Here is a 19,498-nt window from a genome sequence, read left to right as displayed (position 1 = left end):
TATAGGCTGTCTGACCGTATCCTTCCGTGTCCACTCAAGTATCGGCATTTAAGTGCATGTGGGTCCTTTTTACAACTATAGCCCGCTCTGGCCACTCCTGCAGTTCTCTTTTTGTTGACTTGCTCTAATGTGCTAACCTGAGTCCTGTCTATTTGAGGAGTCGATTTCACAAATGTCTCCCAACTCGGTGATTTCATCTGCTTCTGAAAACAACCTTCAACTACCTACTTTCCAAGAATCTCTCTGCTAAATGTTTGTATTCATCCGGCTGGTTGCGACACTATAGAATGATCTTCCTTCTTCTCTCAAAGCCAATTATCATCCGATTGCCTTTAGGAAATTATGTTTTTATCTATGATTAACTTTACTCTAACCATCTATGATGGCTCTGTCTTATATTGGCTCTCAGCGCAAGGATACCTTTTCGGGTATCAGTTTGCACTTGACGAAACTCTGTAACATAACATATATATTTTTTTTTTTTGTAAGACGTTTATTAGCAGCAGAGAGCAGTACACAATGCGGAGCCTACAACCCTGGGGGCCGGCTGCAACACTTCAATGTATAAAATAAACAGAGGAAAGGGAAAAAGAGACAATTAGTAAGTGTACACGGCTCTCCTGACCATAACATCAGATCTATTGGCATAGATAGCGTTATATGCATCATGCATGCTCACAGTTCAATTTTACATTCAAATGGCGTCTCGTTTTTTCATTTTATAACTAAAGAAGTTAACTCTGTAAACTCAACAGTTCTTATCGGTTCTTCTCAAAAAGTTCACGGTATCATTGGGGTAACAGTCCGGTATCCGCTGTACTGATACTCATGATTGTCGCGGACAGACCCTATAAGTGTGTCATGTGGATAGAAGTTGTCGATACACGTGTTCTTTCTATCCGTACAGTGATGTATACCGCCTACATAGACAGTGGACATTTTCCGATTATCAATGCAGTAGGTATATTTTAACAGAGATAAATAGTATAGCCTAATTGTATACTGAGGAAATTCGACTTACGTCAGGTCTTGTAGCAATGAGGCTTGAGCAGTCTTGCTCTGTGATATTGCAGCATTGTGCTGGTCATGAGGACTGACACCGCATTGTTAGCCGTGGTCGAAGAAGCTAGGGGCATATTGGACGTAGGAGGATCAGTGGCAGTGATCCTCCTCGACCTGAGTGCCGCCTTCGACACGGTGGACCATGCAACCCTTGTCCAGCGCCTTGGTCTGATAGAAGAGGCGGATTCCGCTTTGGCCTGGATCTCATCCTTTCTCAAAGACAGGTCCTTTCAAGTTGCTGACGGGTATTCCGTCTCCAATGCTCAGTCTCTTAGGTGTGGTGTGCCTCAGGGTTCTTCCCTGAGCCCCACACTTTTTAATGTTTACATGGCTCCCCTTGAGGATGTTGTCAAGCCATTTGGCATTAAATCAATAATGTATGCTGATGACACCCAGCTTGTCGTCTCCCTTAACCAATCAGACAACGCCTTGTCCAATCTGAGCAGCTGTCTGGAGAAGGTGCATCAATGGATGTGCGAATCAAGGTTAAAACTAAATGGGGAGAAATCTGAAATACTCCTCTTAGGAACCTCCAACAAAATCCCCACATCCCTTCCTTGGCCACCATGCATGGGAACACCACCTATTCCCAAATCTGAAGTCAAGAGCTTAGGGATATGGCTTGACCAGGATTTAAGTTTCAAAACTCAGGCGAGAAAAACGGCGGGAACCTGCTTCGGCCTGATAAAGATGGCTCGAAAGATTCTACATCTACTCCCGCCCCAGTCCAGGAAACTCCTGCTGCAGGGGCTCGTGAACTCCAGATTGGACTATGGAAATGCCCTGTATTTGGGGGCCCCAGCCTCGGTCGTCCATAGACTTCAATGCGCACAGAATGCGGCGGCTAGAATCCTCACAGGAACCTCAGCGAGGAAATCGGCCAAACCAGCTCTCAGAAGCCTGCACTGGTTGCCAGTAAAGGAGAGGGTCAATTTCAAGACCCTGTGCATTACTCATAGAATTTTGCACAATGAAGGCCCTCCCATTCTGAGGACACTTGTGACTCAACAACAGTCAACTCGACAATTAAGATCCAACTCTCTTTCCCTCGCCAATGTCCCTAGAATTAGGAAGGCTAGAACAGGCGGTCGCCTGTTCTCCTATAATGCCCCTAAACTTTGGAACGCCCTTCCTCTCTCCCTGAGGCAAGAACATAACCACCTCAGGTTTAGGAAACGCCTAAAAACCCTACTTTTCCCCTGAGCTCGCCTCCCTGACCCTTCCTTCCCTCAGTACCGTGGTCTCTTTTTTAGCGCCGGGATGCCCTAGGGTAGCTGCGCGCTCTAGAAAACCTAAAATCAAATCAAATCAAATCATTTGTACCCCCGTTTGTAGGGTTATGTGGTCTCAGGAGATTGTGTTTTGGCGTCCTATGGGAGGCGGCACGTAAGCCTGTCCCTTACGTGTGTCCACCTCATGTCTAGCTGACATAGTGTGGTATTGTTCAATATGTCATATAGTCCGGGGTTTCGAGCAAGGTGTGTGTCTAAACCCTAGAACAATACATTCAGCATCATAGCGTGTATGGCAGTTGTAACCCGCCAGATCAATGTCCTAAACCAGATCCAATCGGGGAACAAAGAACCCAAAAGGTAATCATCCCTGAAGTAACATTACGGATGTGTCAGGCGCCTTTATGTGCATCCCGAGTGAAACGATTAAGGAAGAAAAGGCAATGTAAAAGGAAAGTGGAACAAAAATAAGGGGGTGTTAAGGCGGAAGAGCAAGGGGTGGAAGAGTGTATATGGGGGAGCGAGGTAGTGGGAAGAGCCAGGAAGTTATTGAGTCATGTCATGTACCGTTGGATCGTCGCGTGGGTGGGTGCCCAGACCCGTGGCTAGTGTGTCGGAGGTCTGTTACAATCGTTATTCAATGAGGCAGGGGGGCCAAGCTTCTTCTGATCTGCTGGCGTAACATAACATATCATAACCATGCTGTCCTGTTTTGGGTTTAAACCTATAATAACTGATAAAATTCACCAAAAGGGAAACAGCTCTCATCAGTGTAAACATATAAACACTGATAAGCATCTATGTAACCATACACTAAAATGCCAGTCAAAGAAATGAAAATAAGAGAGAATGAGTGATGTATATTACTTCTGAAGGGGCCAAGACTATGTAATAAGTCTAAGATAATATGTTAGAGTTTTTTTGTTTGTTTAGGGTATCACTAAAATATTAATTCCTTCCTTTTGTGTCCTCCAGTTTTGTGTGCTAGGGATAAGGGGGGGCAGTGTTTAGAAGCATTTTTAGGTCTGGTCTAATTATGTTTTATACTGTAGAGAATCTAGGCATAATAAAATCACATTTGATTTTTTGGCACTTTTTAAATTCTTTTACCGACTGGTGAAATGACTTGCTCATAAGAATCATGGCCGATATATACTATCCAAGTTACCCACAGAAAACACAATGGGTAAATCCCTTTGATACATCAAGCCTCTTTTCCAACAAGTGAGTATTGATAGCAGGTCAACTGCTAAACACCAAAGGCTTTAAACATTTAATGCAAGGTGTAGTGACTGGTACCTGTGAAACCAGTCCTGTCACCATATATGTGATATAGTGGTGAAAACATGGCATAAGATGTTTCACATACCAACAACAATCATAGCAGCAAAATGTTCTATTTATATGTGTGATACCTCCAAGCCAATCCTGGCTTCTTTACCCAACTGCACTTTTCTGATGGGTATCTGACCCCATAGCTACACTGTTAACAACAACATTTTCAAGTACTGGACTACAATGTGATGTTTGTTAAAAGGTCAGGGCTAAGTGATACATTTGCCATGGAGGAAGCTTGGCACCATTTAAAGTCCACATAGGAGTAGCACCACCGTAATGTACTCAGGGAAAGAGTGCAGAAAAGCAGAAGTAGGCATGCTTAAAGCTTCAAGAATCAGGTGCCTTGGAATGCAGGGCTACAAATTAATGTGGTGTAATTCAAAATTTTAAAGGTTGTACAAGTTACTATGCTGTGGGCAAGGTTGACCATCCTTACAATGTCATAATATTCATACAATGGGTTAGGGAATGCCAGGAATAAGTATGAAAACATTTGAATATAGTACTGTTACCTTTTAAACAAGTAACACTCCTTTAAACCAGTCACAGTACTGACAGCGTGGGCCTTAGAGGTAATGAGATGTGAAACGGGGTAATGAGTGTAGGAAGGTGGATATCTGACTATGGTTACCCCAACTTTTTTCCTGGTGTTTTGCTGGTTTTTGACTTAGTTGGCCTGGGATCCTGCTATTCAGGACCCCAGGCTTCCTGCTCTCTCTGTTAAAATGGACTCCATGTACCTTAGGTACATATACAATTGGATACTGGGTCACCTTATCAGTCCCTGTACAGTGTACCTTAGGTACCCAGGGCATAGGTGCACTCAGGGCCTACCAGGGGCTGAAGCATGTATTATGCCACCCCTGGCTGGCCATCTAAATCTGACACAACTGGATGCACGACAGCTGGGGCAAGGTGGTGTAAACACCCTTTGCTTTAGATATAGTATTCCTATATCTAACCCTAAAATGGACACATATATTCCTATCAGTCACTCCTATGGCAGGCCTTATCAATCCTGAAGGCAGAGTGCTTGGAATTATGTGAGATGGTGCTCTGGCATGAGCTGAGCCCATTTGCAGCTTGCGGAACCAAGTCCTAATAGCTGTTCCATGATAACGCTATACCATATACTCTTAAGTGCATTATAATCCTCGCGGTTAAATGCTAACTCTGGTATAACATTATCAAAACATGTCGAGTAAGGTGTCATACGAATTGGAATACTACCCCCTCGCCAATTCTGGCGACGGGGGTAGCATTCCACCCTTCTAGAGGGACATGACATGATTGTAACTGTAAACCCCGGTTAAAGTTAACTCGAGCCTCAGCATAACAAAATGGATGCTGCCACCACAGACACAAGTCTGACCTCCTGCTGCTGGTAGTCCTTCCAGCGAGGGTGGCTTGGACAAAGGGTTTCCTGCCTTGGGAGGTGCTAGCACCACCCCAGACAGGATTTTGTGTATTAGGTAGGGCCAGGCTGAAAGGAATGAGACATGCCTGGGGCACACAAGGTGCCCTGTGCATACACCGGTTCCAACCAGTTGCTGGGGCACTCCAGCCCCAGCTCTGGCGGGAAACTGGACAAAGGATAGGGGGTGTAACCACCCCCCTTCCTGGTCCCACCCAGGGGAGGGACCTAGTCGTAGTGCAGCCCCCTATAGCCGGATAAAGGTAGGAGCTGGTCCCATTCCAAATTAGATTACTCTTGACAACTTCCACGAAGAACTCTTGACCTTCGACATCCTGATCATCAGAAGACTGAAGAATCTCCCCTATGGTCAGGGAGTGACCATCCTGCTTCGTAGGCACCATCAAGCTTCTGTGCGGTTTGCTGAAACGCCCTTCCATCCCGGAATCCGACGACCCAGCTCGACAAGACCCGGACCTCCAGACCTCTCTGACCTCTACCCACATCCACAGCACAGCTGGGACCCGTGGGTGCTACGAGCAACGTGGAGACGGCCATCTTGAAGAAACCTGCACAGCGCTTCCTCAACGACCCCTGAGGGTTCCTCAAGTGAGTGCATTGGGGACTGAGAAGCCCCACACCGACGCAGCTCCTGCACCAAAGACCAGCCCCCCAGCATCCCCGTGATCTGCGTGGGGCCCTTTTGCCTGGTTGCTGCACTTCCTGTTGTCTGGTCACTTGCCGGCTGGCTTGTGCCCTCTGAGACGACGACCCGAAGAATTCGACTCTGCTAGTCTGGTCCCCCAGACTGGCCCTTGCTTCCTTGTAAAAGAGGAGCACCCCGGACCCTCCTGGTCCGCACCAGACGCCATCTTTGTTCCACCGCGTGGCTTGCATTAGCCAAGGCCTGTTGTCCAGATCGCCGATCCGACACTGCCAACAGTAGCAGACTACGTGGGACAGCTCGTGCCTCCAGCCTGGTCGTGAAGAACAGCTCCTGGTCCGCGCAGCTACAGAGAGAAGCGACCCTTCCTTCACCTGAACGCGGCGACAGCATCTGGTTCCCTCCTGGTTCCAGCACCGTCACTGGCTAGTGTCCAAGACTCTGTCCCCTTCCTTTTCAGGACTTCCTTCTTCCTAGTTCCATCCTTGGAACCACCGGACTCCTCCATCTGGCTGCCTGCCAGCAACTTCTTGTTTCAGGCATCATCGGGATCAACGCAGCAAACCCGACACTACTTCAGCCCTATGCACCCGCAGCCTGTGGGTTAGGTAACTAAAGCTTCTAGGTCCTGAAGTCTGTGTCCACTATCCTAGTGTCCAGGTCCACTGTTGTTTTCCCTCCATCCAGCCGGGTTCGTCCGGAATCCGTAACTTTGTAAACTGTTGCATCCATAGACGTTGGTACGCATCCCGCGTGAGAGTTTCCACTCTGCAAGTGAGTCCCGTGGGCCTCCTGCTCCTTACTTACCTAGTTTGTAGCGTAGTCCCACCGATCCTCCAGCCTCTGGATCTTCTTACAGTACTTTCTTTCCTCGCATTCCATTGTTTTGAGTATATGGTTTGTCGTGCCCCTAAGGCATTTGTGTAAATATTGTGCGAACTCGTATTTCCTTTTTAGTAGTGTCATGTGCTTAGCCCTCTGATCTCATAAAGAGTTCAGAGGTGTTGTTATTAATAAATAGACTGTTTATTTTCATAACAACCTGTGTGGTGTCCTTTCATTTGGTATTCAAGGGGTTATACTATGGTAAAACAGCTGGCTTCACATGCCAAAAGAGATTAGCCTAAAAGACTGCTTTTGTCCACGCTACTAGGATAGCTGGTCTATACGGTTGACTTTACAACCAATCACCATAAGGGTTGTTTGGACTGATACAAGGTGATCACTAGAACTAGTGAGCATCATATATCAGGCCAACTTCTCACAATGAGATGTGAGTATCAGTGAGTGTGCATTTCTACGCTTTAAACATTCTAACATACATCCATTGGACATTCTGCCAGTGGTAAGATACTATGTATCCTGAATGACTACTCCTTTAAATTAAATGTGTATAAAATCACTGAAAAAACATTATTTGTAGACATTGGAAAAACATAGTTGTCTGTTTTGGGAGTTAATCAGCTGAATAAACACTGATAGCACAGATTAAAAAAGGTATGGGAAACATTGAGAAAACACCACTGAAACCCACCCAAAAAAACTCACTGAAGTCAGGACAGTCTAAACATAAAATAACATAGCATAATATAACATAACATAACGCTGCCTAATTCGGCAGATTAAAGTCAACACGTGTTGGATATCCAATGCTTAATAATTAACTGTGTATGTAGCTATGTTGACACGTGGCCAGTAAGAGATTAAACTAATGCACCACTCTCTTACTGACTGAAGAACTCCAGTCTATGTATCAGGACATGGGTCTATTTTGCACTACCTGATACAAGAAGCTGAAAAGGACCGTACCCCAAACAAAGTGGTGTTATCAGGGAACTGATTCCCTGACTTCAAGACCGAACGTTCAGCAAACAGCGACTCGTCACAATCTTTGGACTACCATCTCAATGTTTAGGTCAACAAGTGGTTGCAGTCAAGGTATGCATTAGCAGACTCTATTTAATGTTGACTGCACAAACTCCAGTAGTGGCTCTACTGAAGACTATCAAAATCACCACAGCATATCATCGACTACAAGGGTGCTAAGGCACTTATGATATGAAGACCACTATTACCAAAATGGATACCTGATGAGACTCTCCAAGTAGTATGTTCACTCGTAGAATCCAACCAACAGACTGTATCATAATTTACTGGGGACAGTCTCCAACAGGAGACTTAAACACTGCACTAGACTACTACCACAGGATCCACAATTCTACAACTCTAATGGCTAGGACCATAATACCAGGAATTGTCCCTGAAACCCACAGGCCCATAGCGGCTAGTTGGACAAATGTACATGTGAAATGTATTGATCTGGCCACATACCCACCCAATAAGGCAGAAAGAATTTGAAGCCGAACTGTGATAGCCCTAATGGATAGTGGCTGTTGCAAACCCTATTACCCAGATACTTAATTTCATTTAAGGAAAGTGCAAGAGAACAGGGAGTATAGATCCCTTACGACCCTCGGATCAAACAGAAGTAAGTCAAACCCAAGAGATCAGTCCACATGAAGAACATTGAGATTCTGCTGATAAAGGTTGGGGTTTCATGCAGCCTCATAGGTAAACTCATACTTGGTATTTGAACTCTCCCTCTGCAATAATAGTTAACTGATAATTTAGAAATCCTGAAAAAAGGTTAAAAGGTAAGCAGCTGGAAGGGAAGGTTGATAACAATAATATTAACAAGTCCCACGTCCCCAAGAAGCCACAGTTATGAAGTCAGCAGTGATGTGTGTTTGAAAGTACCCCTTTTTGACATGGTCACCCCCCCCCCCCATATTGTTGCCTGGTATTTGATGCAATTTCGACTGAAGTACACTGGGGTCCTGTTAACCTGGTCCCCAGTGCTGGTGCTCTTTCCCTAAAACATTCTAACTGTTCAGTTACTCCCCAACTGGCAAGACCTTTAACACTTCTGTAAGTCTCTAGTAAATGCTACCTCTGGTACCTAGGGCATGGGTACTGAAGAGGGTCCGTAAGGGCTGCACAATGTATTGTGCCACCGTAAGGGACCCACCGCCAAACTCATGTAGACTGCCATTGCAGGCAGCGTGAAATGGTGCAAACAAATGTGAAAACACAACATGGCTCACACCCTGAGTGCCATGCTTACAGATGCTGCATGCAATATGTTTAAGTCACCCCTACATCAGGCCTTATAACCCTAAGGCAGGGTTTGCTATACGACATGTGAGGACATATCTGCATGAGCAGATACACCCCTGTGCTGTCTAGTTCAATTACTAGCTAATACAGGTAAACAGGGAAGCCATCCTAAATATATGTACTGGGCACTGGTCATTAAGACTTCCCCAGCTACATGATGGCTTCACTGAAACCTATGGTGTTTGGTGGTTGCATGATGGTACAACGCATGTCTGTACCATGCAACTCTACCACAACCGCGCCTTTACCACACAATTTTATGGTAAAGACATGATGGGTAAAGGGACATGCATGCTAAAAATCATAACCCTGCCCTGTAAACTGCCCTTTTCCCTCTGGCCTGAGTCCTAAAAATTAAACCCACATCCCAAAAACAACCCTCCCCCCAGGCCCCCCCACCTGAGCCCTAAAAACTGTCCCCTACATCCCTAAACTACCCCAACCCTGCCCCCTCCTTCTTAAATTCTATAACTGCCCCCTGCGCTCTAAACTGTCCCTCTTCCCCCTGCCCGAGCCCTAAAAATGTACCCCATGCCCCAAAAACGACCAGGTCCCAGCCCCTCCGCCCTGAGCCCTAAAAACCGGCCCCTACATCCCTGAACTACCCCGACCCAGCCCCTTCCGCCCTGAGGCCTAAAACTGCCCCCTGCCCTGTAAACTGCCCCTTTTCCCCCTATCCTGTCCCCTCCCTTAGCCCTATAAACAGCCCCACCCTAAAAACTACCCCGACCCCAGCCCCCCACCCTGAGCCCTACAAACTGTCCCCTACAGCTGCAAACTACCCCGGCCCCCTCTCCCCTGAGCCCTAAAACTGCTCCCTGTCCTACAAACAACCCCAACACCCTCTTGAGTCCTAAAACCGATCCCTATGCCCCGAAAAAACAATCCCACCCAAGACCCAGCCCTACTTACCTCGCCACATCCTCTCCCGATTGCCCGATAGTCCTTCCTCTTCCTTTCTTCCTCTTTCGCCCATCAATTTGGCAACTAGACCACAGCTTGCCTTAACCACGCATATGCATTGTTAAGGCATATGCGTGGTTAAGTCAAGCGTGGTTATGCTTGCATTGGTCGGACATGGATGGCTGAGCCGCGATTTTTCAGACCATTTCCAGTGTTTGGTATCCAAAATCGTGTCTCAATAAATTTGTACTGATGCCAGTAGTTGATTTATTAAGATATGCACCCAGAGGGCAACTTAGAGGTACCCCCTGATAACCTACCAGCCTCTTAGTGTGCTGGCTGACTGCTATCATCCAGCCTGCCCCCACAGACAAGTTTCTGAACCCCTGGAGGTGGGAGTCCACACTCTCATAAGTTTGAAACAATGCCTGCTCTGGCAGGAGGAGGTTACAGTTTTCTAGTGATTTAGAATATCAAGGACAGTGGCTTCAAAGTCCCTGCCGACTTTAAGATGGGAGCCCGGCTTCCTGCAGACCTGAGAGATGCAACCCCCTGCCCCGAGGCGCAACTGCGACCAGGAGAGGTGGGAAATTAGACATGCAAGTAGGCGTGTTGCACCACCAGGCTAGTTTACCCATAAAGTGGGCTACCTTGTGTGCTCCACAAAAGAGTGATTCCACCATCTTGATTTTGATAGAATTAGGGACTCTGGGACAGGGTGATGCCCACTCCCCACAGGAAGTGGTCATATAGGGGGTGCAGTGACCTCAAGGGTAAGTAGGCCATTGACTACAACCCTTCACTCCCCGTAACGCCCATCACTTTTCAGTATTTATGTGGCCACCTGATACCAGGAACTCAGATTCACCTGACTAGAAAAGAATAAGGCCCAAGAAGAGCAGAAGAAGAGAGAAATGTGGGCCAGCGGTGGACTTTTGGCGCCAAACCCTGCCGGCCTGCACCTGTCCCGACAATCACAACAACCTGACTTGTCCTGCAGTTGTGCATCCCCCAAAAGCTTCTAGGGTTGCCAGCACTTTGCCAACCAGTCAGCATCTCCTTTGAAGAGAAGGAGCCACTTCCAAGCAACCTGCAGGCACTGACTGCTGACCACCGGGTCCACCAATGCAGCAGCCACACAGGAGGATGTCACCATTCTCCAAAAGGCAAGATCCATCTCCTCTCCAAGATTGGAGACGCCAAGACCCCCCAGGAGCCACCCTTCACCAATACCCGGGGTACCTGACTGCTTGCATTAACTATGGCTTGTTTGAAGTCCAATCCAGACTCTAACAACGCCAAGACCGGCTAATAGTCTTGCAACATCAGCATTGCAGAGACCAGCACCAAAAAAGGGAGAGGGGTTGGCCTAACGGCTAAGGCGCTCGACCTCGGACCTGGGGATCTGGGTTCGAGTCTCGGTAACGACGCCAAAAACCCCCTGTGATTCTGGGCAAATCACTTAATCTCCCCGTGCCTAAAAAAAAAAAAATGAAAGTGTGTCCTCATGTAACGTAACTGGTGCTATGTAAAGCGCTCTCATAACTGATTCGGTTCGGTTCTAGTTCGCGCTATATAAAACTCTGCAAAAAAAAAATGGCCCAGCTGTCCTGTGATGTCCCCCTCTGCAGGTCTGACAAGGTGCTGTGAGTGCCATTGATGCGGGGGAACAGCTGGCCAAACCCCTCGGCACCTGAGCCCCCGTCCAGCTCCACAAATACAGACTGTGCCCCCCTGCTCTTAAGACCCTCATGAACTGAGCACCCTCCCCCCCGGGAGCTCCTGGACTTGTCCCCCTCTGGAGCCTGTTTCTAGGTGGCCCCCTTTTGACAACGGTGTAGTGCACCAGGCTACCTACCTGTCCAGCACCTCTGCACTGGGACACTCCAGGGCAGGTAAACCCAAACTGCTGGTGGATCTTCTGAACTTGACCTCCTAGCACCTTAAGTCCTAAAGGGGGCGCCCAAAATATGATTGCAAATACTAGTATGCAGTATATGTTTCTTTCGCAAAGAATTACCATGTAAAACCGCATTTGTGTGATATTTTTGCTTCACTGTAAAAATTGATAACTTGAAAAGTACCTCCCTGATTATGAGGTTCTTGGTGTTAAAAGTTCTATAGAAATACATGCTATTTTTCTAAACTGGTCTTGATTTTCTTCTTGAGTGTGTGTCTCTCAGTGTACAATAAATGCTTAACACTGCCCTCTGATATGCCTAAACTGCTTGCCCACGCTCCCACAAAAGAGAGCATTTGGGATTATTCATTTAGGCCCTGCAAGCCAATAAGGGCCGCCTAGACCTTCTAGATAGTGTACCTCATTTTGGTACACTACATCAAAATCGAGCTTCCTACAACATGACACGCTTAAGCGTGGTGCACTTTGACAATGATGAGGAAAACTGAGCGCAGGACCTGCTGATGCAGAGACCAAACAGACGGTTAACCAACTGGTCATGCTGCTCAACATGAGGAGCCTCCTCTTGAGAATATCCAATCACCACTTCAATGCCTCGTCTGCGGTAGTAAGTGTAGGAAAGTAGGATCTGCTTCTTATGGTTACCCCCACTTTTTGCTTGATGTCTCACTGTTTTTGACTAGTCTGACTGGGATCCTGCTAATCAGGACCCCAGTCTATCTGCTTTCTCTTTTAAATTGACATACATGTAAGGTACACTCCAGATTGGATACTGGGGTACCCTTATCAGTCTCTAGTATATGGACCCATGTACCCAGGGCAAAGCTACTCCAGAGGTCTCCCCTGGGCTGAAGCATGTATTATGCCACCCATGAGAGGCCATGCAAAATGGACTTCCAGGTCTGCTACTGCAACCTGTATAAGCTGGTGCTTGCATCACTCACTTTAGATATCGGTTCACTCTATCTATTGGTCACTACACTTAAAACTTATAAGTCACCCCTATAGCAGGCCTTATCAATCCTGAAGGCAGGGTGCTGAGTTTTATGTGAGAGGGTGCCCCCTGCATGAGCAGAGCCTCTCTGGAGCCTTCGGAGACCATTCTCCCGGGTTGTCTTTGACTCAGCTGGACATATAGGTAGAGGTGCATTATAACCTCGCAGTAAATGCGATCTCAAAAATGGCTACATAGAAACATATCATGTTTGGTATCAAACACCTTGGACTCATACCTCCACACCGGTAACCATTGTGAGAGAGGTATGATTCCACCCTTCGGAACCGAACTTGTGGGGACACTGGTCTATCCGGTGCCAGCCTCCTCGACCCAGTCAGCACAAAATGGATGCTGCCGACCAGAGACGCATTTCTGCCCTCCTGCTGCTGAGCCGAGGTGTGACCATGTCCCAGACAGGGTTTGGTGTATTGGAGCTGGGTGGGTGCACTCTGAGAGTGCCTGAAAGTCTGCACCTGGGGCACATTTGGTGTCCCTGCGCATAGTCCAGCTCAGACCAGTTCTGGGAGACATTGGCTCCTGCTCTGGCATTAAACGGAACAAAGGACATGGGTGTAACCACCCCTCTGTCCTGTCCCTGCCCTAGGAGAGTCCCCCGAATCTGTCCAACCCTCTCCAGTGGGTACAAAAGGGCTTACCTGGCTGTAAGACTTTAGATTTTACGTGGACAAGATTCTACAAGAAGAAACCACTGACCTTCGACCGTCTGGACACTCTGGACCTCGACGGGGCTCGACTTTGTCCCCCTTTCCGTCTGGAGCTTAGTTTGTGCCCTGGCTCAATACAGGCTCTGTGCAGGACCTGTGGTGCACTAAAGACAACTGAAGAATCTCCCTTGGAGTGAAGGAGTCACACCCCTGCTCTAGCAGGCCCCTTAACACAACTGACCGGTCTGCTGCTCCTGAGCTCCTGCGGACTCCAAAGATTTCAGCAACACAGGAGGTGGGTTTCTGAAAGTCCCTGAGGTCGATCTGCCCTCTCAGCAAGTTTGAGACCAGTATCCCTCGTGGGGACTGCATAACCCAAACCCCTATGTACTGCGTCCAAATGCAGTTGCATATGCTTGTTGGCAATTCCCGAGCATGAGAATTGGACTCAGTGTAGTCCTGACCTTGAGCAGTATCTGCACCAAAGAACTCAGGCCCCCTTGCCCAGAGTGCTCCGTGGGCTGGTACTTTGCAATCTTGCTCAAGGTCCCCTCGCAACTCCTAGTTATTCGACCTTTGGGTCCTCCTGAGGGTCATCTTGATTTCTCTTGGACTTTCCTGGTTGCTCCAGGTGTGCCCTGGCTCCCCATTTCTTGGTGAGTCTCCTGGACCTTGCTGGTCCACACCGTAACCTGTTTGACCTTCTGGCGTGGGTTGCTTTTGCCAAGACTTGCTGGTGCCCCTCAGCACTTCGTGGGACAGCTCGCATCCAGCTCCCGGTCATCCTCGACGTCTCCTGGCCCTCATGGCTGCCGAGTCAATCATCCCTTCTTTGCACCTTAAGCACCTGACATCAGGCATTCGTCTACCGAGTCCCAGACTCTGTCCCCTCTGCTTTTAAGTTCCTTCCTTCCAGAATACAGGCTTGGATTCCTCCGGACCCTTTTCACCTTAACTGCAGCAGTACTTCTTCACAGTCCTCCAATGAGAACAACAGCGGTTTCCAAAAGCACTTCAGACCAATGCACCCAGCTCCCCTGGGATAGGTAACTCGGGTACTACGGTAGCCATGGGTGGGGGGCTCTCTAACCTCTTAAGTTCCAAAGGGTTTGCTCAAAGTCCTCCTAGATGGGTCTTTAGACTTTAAAATGACAACTGTGACTTCCCCATAGAATTGTATGGAGCCCATGGTCGTGTTGGCACACTGCACCCGTCCTCTGTGGGATCCCTATCTACTCACCTTGGGTGGTTCCTTGGGGTCCCAGTGATTCTACGTTCTCCAGACCTTGTCTTGATCCCAGTCATGATTGTTATATCAGTATTTTAGTACATGGTTTGGTCTCCCTCTGGAGCCCAATGTGTATTGTGCTAATTACAACTATTCTAATGATCTCGTATTGTGTGCTTTATGTTCTATCCTTGTGTAGAGGATAGTAGAGAGTGTTATATTAATAAATGCATATTTTTATAGAACTACTATATGGTTCCCCTTCATTTAGTCATTCAGGAGGTGATGTTCTGGTAAAACAAGCTGCTTTACATTCCTTCAAGATTAAACCTGAAAGCTGCTCTCCACAGCTACCACTAGGATAGAGTTCAAAAAGTTATCTTTGACCTCATACATCATCAGGGTCGTTTGGACTGGTGCAAGGTGCCCACTTTAATTAGTGGACAGCATATACCAGGCCAACTTCTCACAGTACTATATAAATGCAATTACAAGACCACAAATTCTAAAAACGAGAGCAACAATGAAACTCTGAGGTCCTCCTTCAAGAACAAGAATGGCTGGGTATGGTCAGACAAACCTAAAAACACGGGACTTGCTGAACAACACTGACAGATTCTTGCACACCAACATTGTTGTGCCAAGGTGATCAACCTGACAAACAGTTGTTTATTAGGAGGTGACCCAGAAATTAATTTTAGAAAGTGTTTTTCTAGCCAGGTGAGGCCTCCAGAACTCCTCTTTAAACTATGCCTGTTACAGAAGTTTCTTTTTAATGATCAGGGCTCCCCCTTTTTGCTCTAGTAAATTAAGCCACTTGATACCCCAAAGCTACACCGTTGAGTAACAGCAATAACTGATCAAAATTACATTTGAGCTGGATTACTCCGGAAGGTAACGACGGACAAGAACCCTCTAGTCCTTTCAGGATAGATGATGACAAATTCAAGCAAGCCGTGCTGAAGGCGGCTGAAATGCCAGAAACCGGTCCTCGGAAGCTTGTTTCCGGTCCAGGGAAGGCATGGCTTGGCAGTTCGGGCTGGACTGTTCCCATGAGGCACAGGGTCAGACTGATTTGCATATAGCCATGTCTGAACTGGGGTGGCAGAGTGGGCTAAAGAACGGTGATGGATCAAACCCAGATCTTTTGACTGGGTGTGAGTGTTTGATTGGTTCAGGTGCTCCGTCCATCGCCACCTCCTTTTGTACGACAAATATAAGAACAGCACCAACAGATGGAAGGTTTAGTGGAACAAAATAAACCTTCATAATAGTTTTTACAAAATCTTGCAGGCCAGCTAGAAAAAATTTGAAAATGAGGCACCACTTTTTAACACACCATGCTTTTCCCATCTCTCCAAAGCATCTTGTCCCTTGAAAATGTGTCTAAGAAACAACAAATAGCTTTTTTTGACTAGGCAAATTAAAACTTGGAAGCATAATCCAAACCCAGGAAGCTTTAACTGTGCCAGATCTAGCAGCTCTCAAATGGTACTCTTGAATTTGGCCTGAATTTGATTCATGACAAAACTCTACAGACCCATCATTACTAGAAGAGTGTCTTTCTTTGGCATGTCATACATACAGATAAAACAATATGATTCTCTGTGTGCTCGATATGTTCCAGTCCTCCCCTTGTCTTTGATGTACACAATGTCCCATCTGAATCCTGCATACTTTGGTGCTTCCAGTTGACCCAACAGGTACTGGCAGCAGACAGGGCCTTCCACATGTTTGCCCCATCGATTAATGGGGAGTTCCCCACATACACTGCCCAGCCCCGCAACTCAACACAAACACACAGGTCCCAAAGGAACACGTGTTGCTTTCTGTCTGAAATAACACTCGTGTGAATAACCCCAGCTCTACTGGTTTAGAAATTAGGTTTCTGCCTTGTTGGTAAAAGCGCAGACTATCTAAGTACCAGGGTCTTTCACTTGCTTTTGGTGAAGTTGTGGATTGAACCTGTTAAGGAACTAAAGCAAGAACAAAAATTACCACCGAGCTTCTGATAGCTGCACAGCACCTTCAAACACATACCACGCACCAGCCACCGCAGCCAGCGACTGACCGCACTGCAACGGTATGCTTTGTTGAGGATATATATTACAGAGGTTAAGGTTAGCAGCGAGAGGGCCCTAAAGCCACTGTGTCTAAGCAACATTTAATTTCCGCTTAGCCCGGCCTAATGCTTCTTAAAGCTATCATGATGTTAATTTGTGGCTTTGAAACCTGAGTAATCTCTTATTTGGACTCCGAATGTTGGCAAGTAAGTTTTACTGGGCTAAAAACCAAGCTGCTTAAATGCACACATTCCCCACACTGCTAAAGAAATGAAGATGGAAACATAACTGGATGCTGGATGACTGGCTGCGAGGGATCAATCTTTTCCAAGTACAAGACGGCTAAGAGGCATGGAAAATATGAAAGGCAAAACAATGGAATGTCTGGTCAGTGCTTAGTGATTGGTATAACTAACCATTCGAGTGGTGGGTTGTGTTTATGAATGCGTTTTTGTGTCGCCAGCCTCCCCTCTAATTCCTAGGGGTTTATGTCGCCACGTTAAGTAGTGTCTTCTCTTTAAGTGAGTACTGTAGCGATGTAAGAGGGTATTGGGGGGGGAGGGAGGGTGCGTGGCGTCTTTCTGTCCTAAGTTCAGATGAGGACTCTGCAATATTTTACGTCAATAATAGGTGTTAAAAAAAAGTAAAGGCGCAAATGCAACCGACCAGTGCAAGGAGGGCGGTAGTGTGCAAGGGCGTTACAACAAAGGTGCAAAAGCACAGGAGATGTCACCACAAGTAGGCAAAGTCCCTAGGACAGGGCTGTGGTAGTCAGCCTCCATTTTGCAACAAGGTGCCGCGACCTAGATGCTCTCGTCAGAAGGCTGGCTAACACTAGCTGTGGCACCAGAGGAGTCCTGGCCACAAGGATGTAATGCCCCAGTCCTTTACAAGTCAGTGTTGTCAGGTGTGACTAGGACTGCAACTCCCAGAATTCATTAGGTTTGTAAACTAAACCTGCACATGCACTTGGAGGCATCTCGTAACCTCATACCTCGTACCAGGTTTTTTAAACTCTAAAAATGACACAAAATAATGTTGACTATAAGTCGCTCACAAAACGCTTAAGTCTCACACACCCATCTGCCAACCTGACACCATCCTCTAGACTAGAGAGACGTGGTCATCATTAACCTCTTCCCTGAGCCTGGTTCCTTTTCAGGCCGTCACACGTTCACAGGCACACACTCCCAGCATGCAAATCGCCCGCCCTCGCCGCAGCCCACCTTGCAGATCTTGTACAGCGACTCCTGTCCGTCTCCCTCCGAGTCTTTGAAGTAGTCGTGGGCCGGGAAGGTGCGGTGGATGTCTCGGGTGATGCCGCTCTCCTGAGCCGAGTCCTGCCAAGAAATGAACACAAGCCATCACTGCATGGGCCTACCTGAGCCTGGAAAAACACACCTTACTTCACTCCTCTCGGCAAGCATAGAGTACATTTCAACAACACCTTCGATAGCTTTCATGGTAAAATGTCCTGTCTATAATATGTATATATGAAATATGTGATATGTGGAGAGCCTCTGGCACGAACTACTAGCTTCAAGTCCAGCAGCTCTCTGCTAAGACGTAGCAACAGTTGCTAGCAGGAGCTGTCACCCACTGTTGCTACGTCATAATAGAATTCCAAGCGGCACCGACTGTTCTTACGTCACAAAAGAATTCCAAGCGGCACCGGCTGTTCTGTCTAAGAGCCTATCAGAGCAGAGCTGGCAACCTCGAGCACAGCTAGAGGGGGGTGAAGGGAAGGTATAGAGAGTGGTGGGTGCAGGATGTCAGGAAGAGCTTTAAGTGGGATGAAAAAACTGGGAGGTCTCTCAAAGGGGCGTGGCCGATGCAATTAAGGACGTGGCTTAAAACACATAAGCAAAGAATCTATGCTTAGCATAGTGTGCCTCCCGACGGGTATTTTGCTGCTTCTGTCATTACAGCCAGATACATAATACAGCAAGTAACATTACACTTACAAGGCAGTACTATTGGCTTTGTCAATGGGTGTTCGTTGCATAACACGAATAAGCAACAACCGTGCCTTCAATGTATATTGAAAATGCTTCAGTTCTGAAATGGTGGGACTGTTGAAATAACTCTAACCACTCTCTTTGAAGTTACATCGAAGGCAGTGAAGGGTGCCACTGGTTTGTTTTTCAGCCTGAGGTTGATGGCAACAATAAAGAGCCCGAAAGGGACCCATCTCCGCAACTGCTTTTTAGAACTGCCAGTTCTGAGCACAGGCAAGACATGACCCACTTTAACCCTGATGCTAGGTTCTCTCCTTCCTCCTTGCCCCCCATTTTGGACACCGAAGAAAGGCCATGTATGGATCCCCAATTACTCCTCTGCCCCTGTGCAGCAGTTAAAAGCAGGGCAGATGATTTTGGGGTCCATACATAACATACAATTTTAGATGGGTGAAAAGTGAACCTTGGGGTTCTGTGTGACATCATAGGCAATTCGAGCTTCGCTTTTCTTGTCTGTTTGATTCCTTAGTTTAAAAAATTCCTGTAATCTCTGTTACCATCTATAATTCTCTCTCTCTCTATATATATATATTTATATATATATATTTATATATATAGTAAAAAAAAAATACAAAGGTTAAAGTGACGTTATAATTAAGTGTTAAAATGACATGAGAACTAAACTTTTTTTAAAAAACTGAAATTCACTAGTTATAATTGTTGAACTAACTATAATTTACACTCCCGCCAAGCACTGCTTATGACATCACATATTACATCTCTCATGATATATTAAATGACACCACTAATGGCACTTCAAATAACATGACAAGGCCGCTGCAGCTCAGCCAACCCACTGCATAGAAACCAACCTAT

At 46.8% G+C, this 19,498-nt stretch overlaps 1 protein-coding gene across 2 annotated transcripts in view; it reads right to left on the bottom strand.

Annotated features, from left to right (window-relative positions):
• Window positions 1-19,498, bottom strand: part of RABGAP1L (RAB GTPase activating protein 1 like) — a 1,373,174-nt gene that overhangs the window by 505,151 nt on the left and 848,525 nt on the right. For both annotated transcript variants that reach the window (XM_078641752.1, XM_078641759.1), the window contains exon 16: window positions 17,891-18,004. In XM_078641752.1, the coding sequence (XP_078497878.1) occupies window positions 17,891-18,004 (114 nt within the window). The remainder of the gene's footprint in view (window positions 1-17,890; window positions 18,005-19,498) is intronic.

This window comes from Lissotriton helveticus, chromosome 1_1 (genome assembly GCF_964261635.1).
Source record: "Lissotriton helveticus chromosome 1_1, aLisHel1.1, whole genome shotgun sequence".
In the NCBI taxonomy this organism is placed as follows: Eukaryota; Metazoa; Chordata; class Amphibia; order Caudata; family Salamandridae; genus Lissotriton; species Lissotriton helveticus.
Note: the sequence above shows the minus strand (reverse complement) of the source record. Positions and strands in the feature narration are given on the sequence as shown.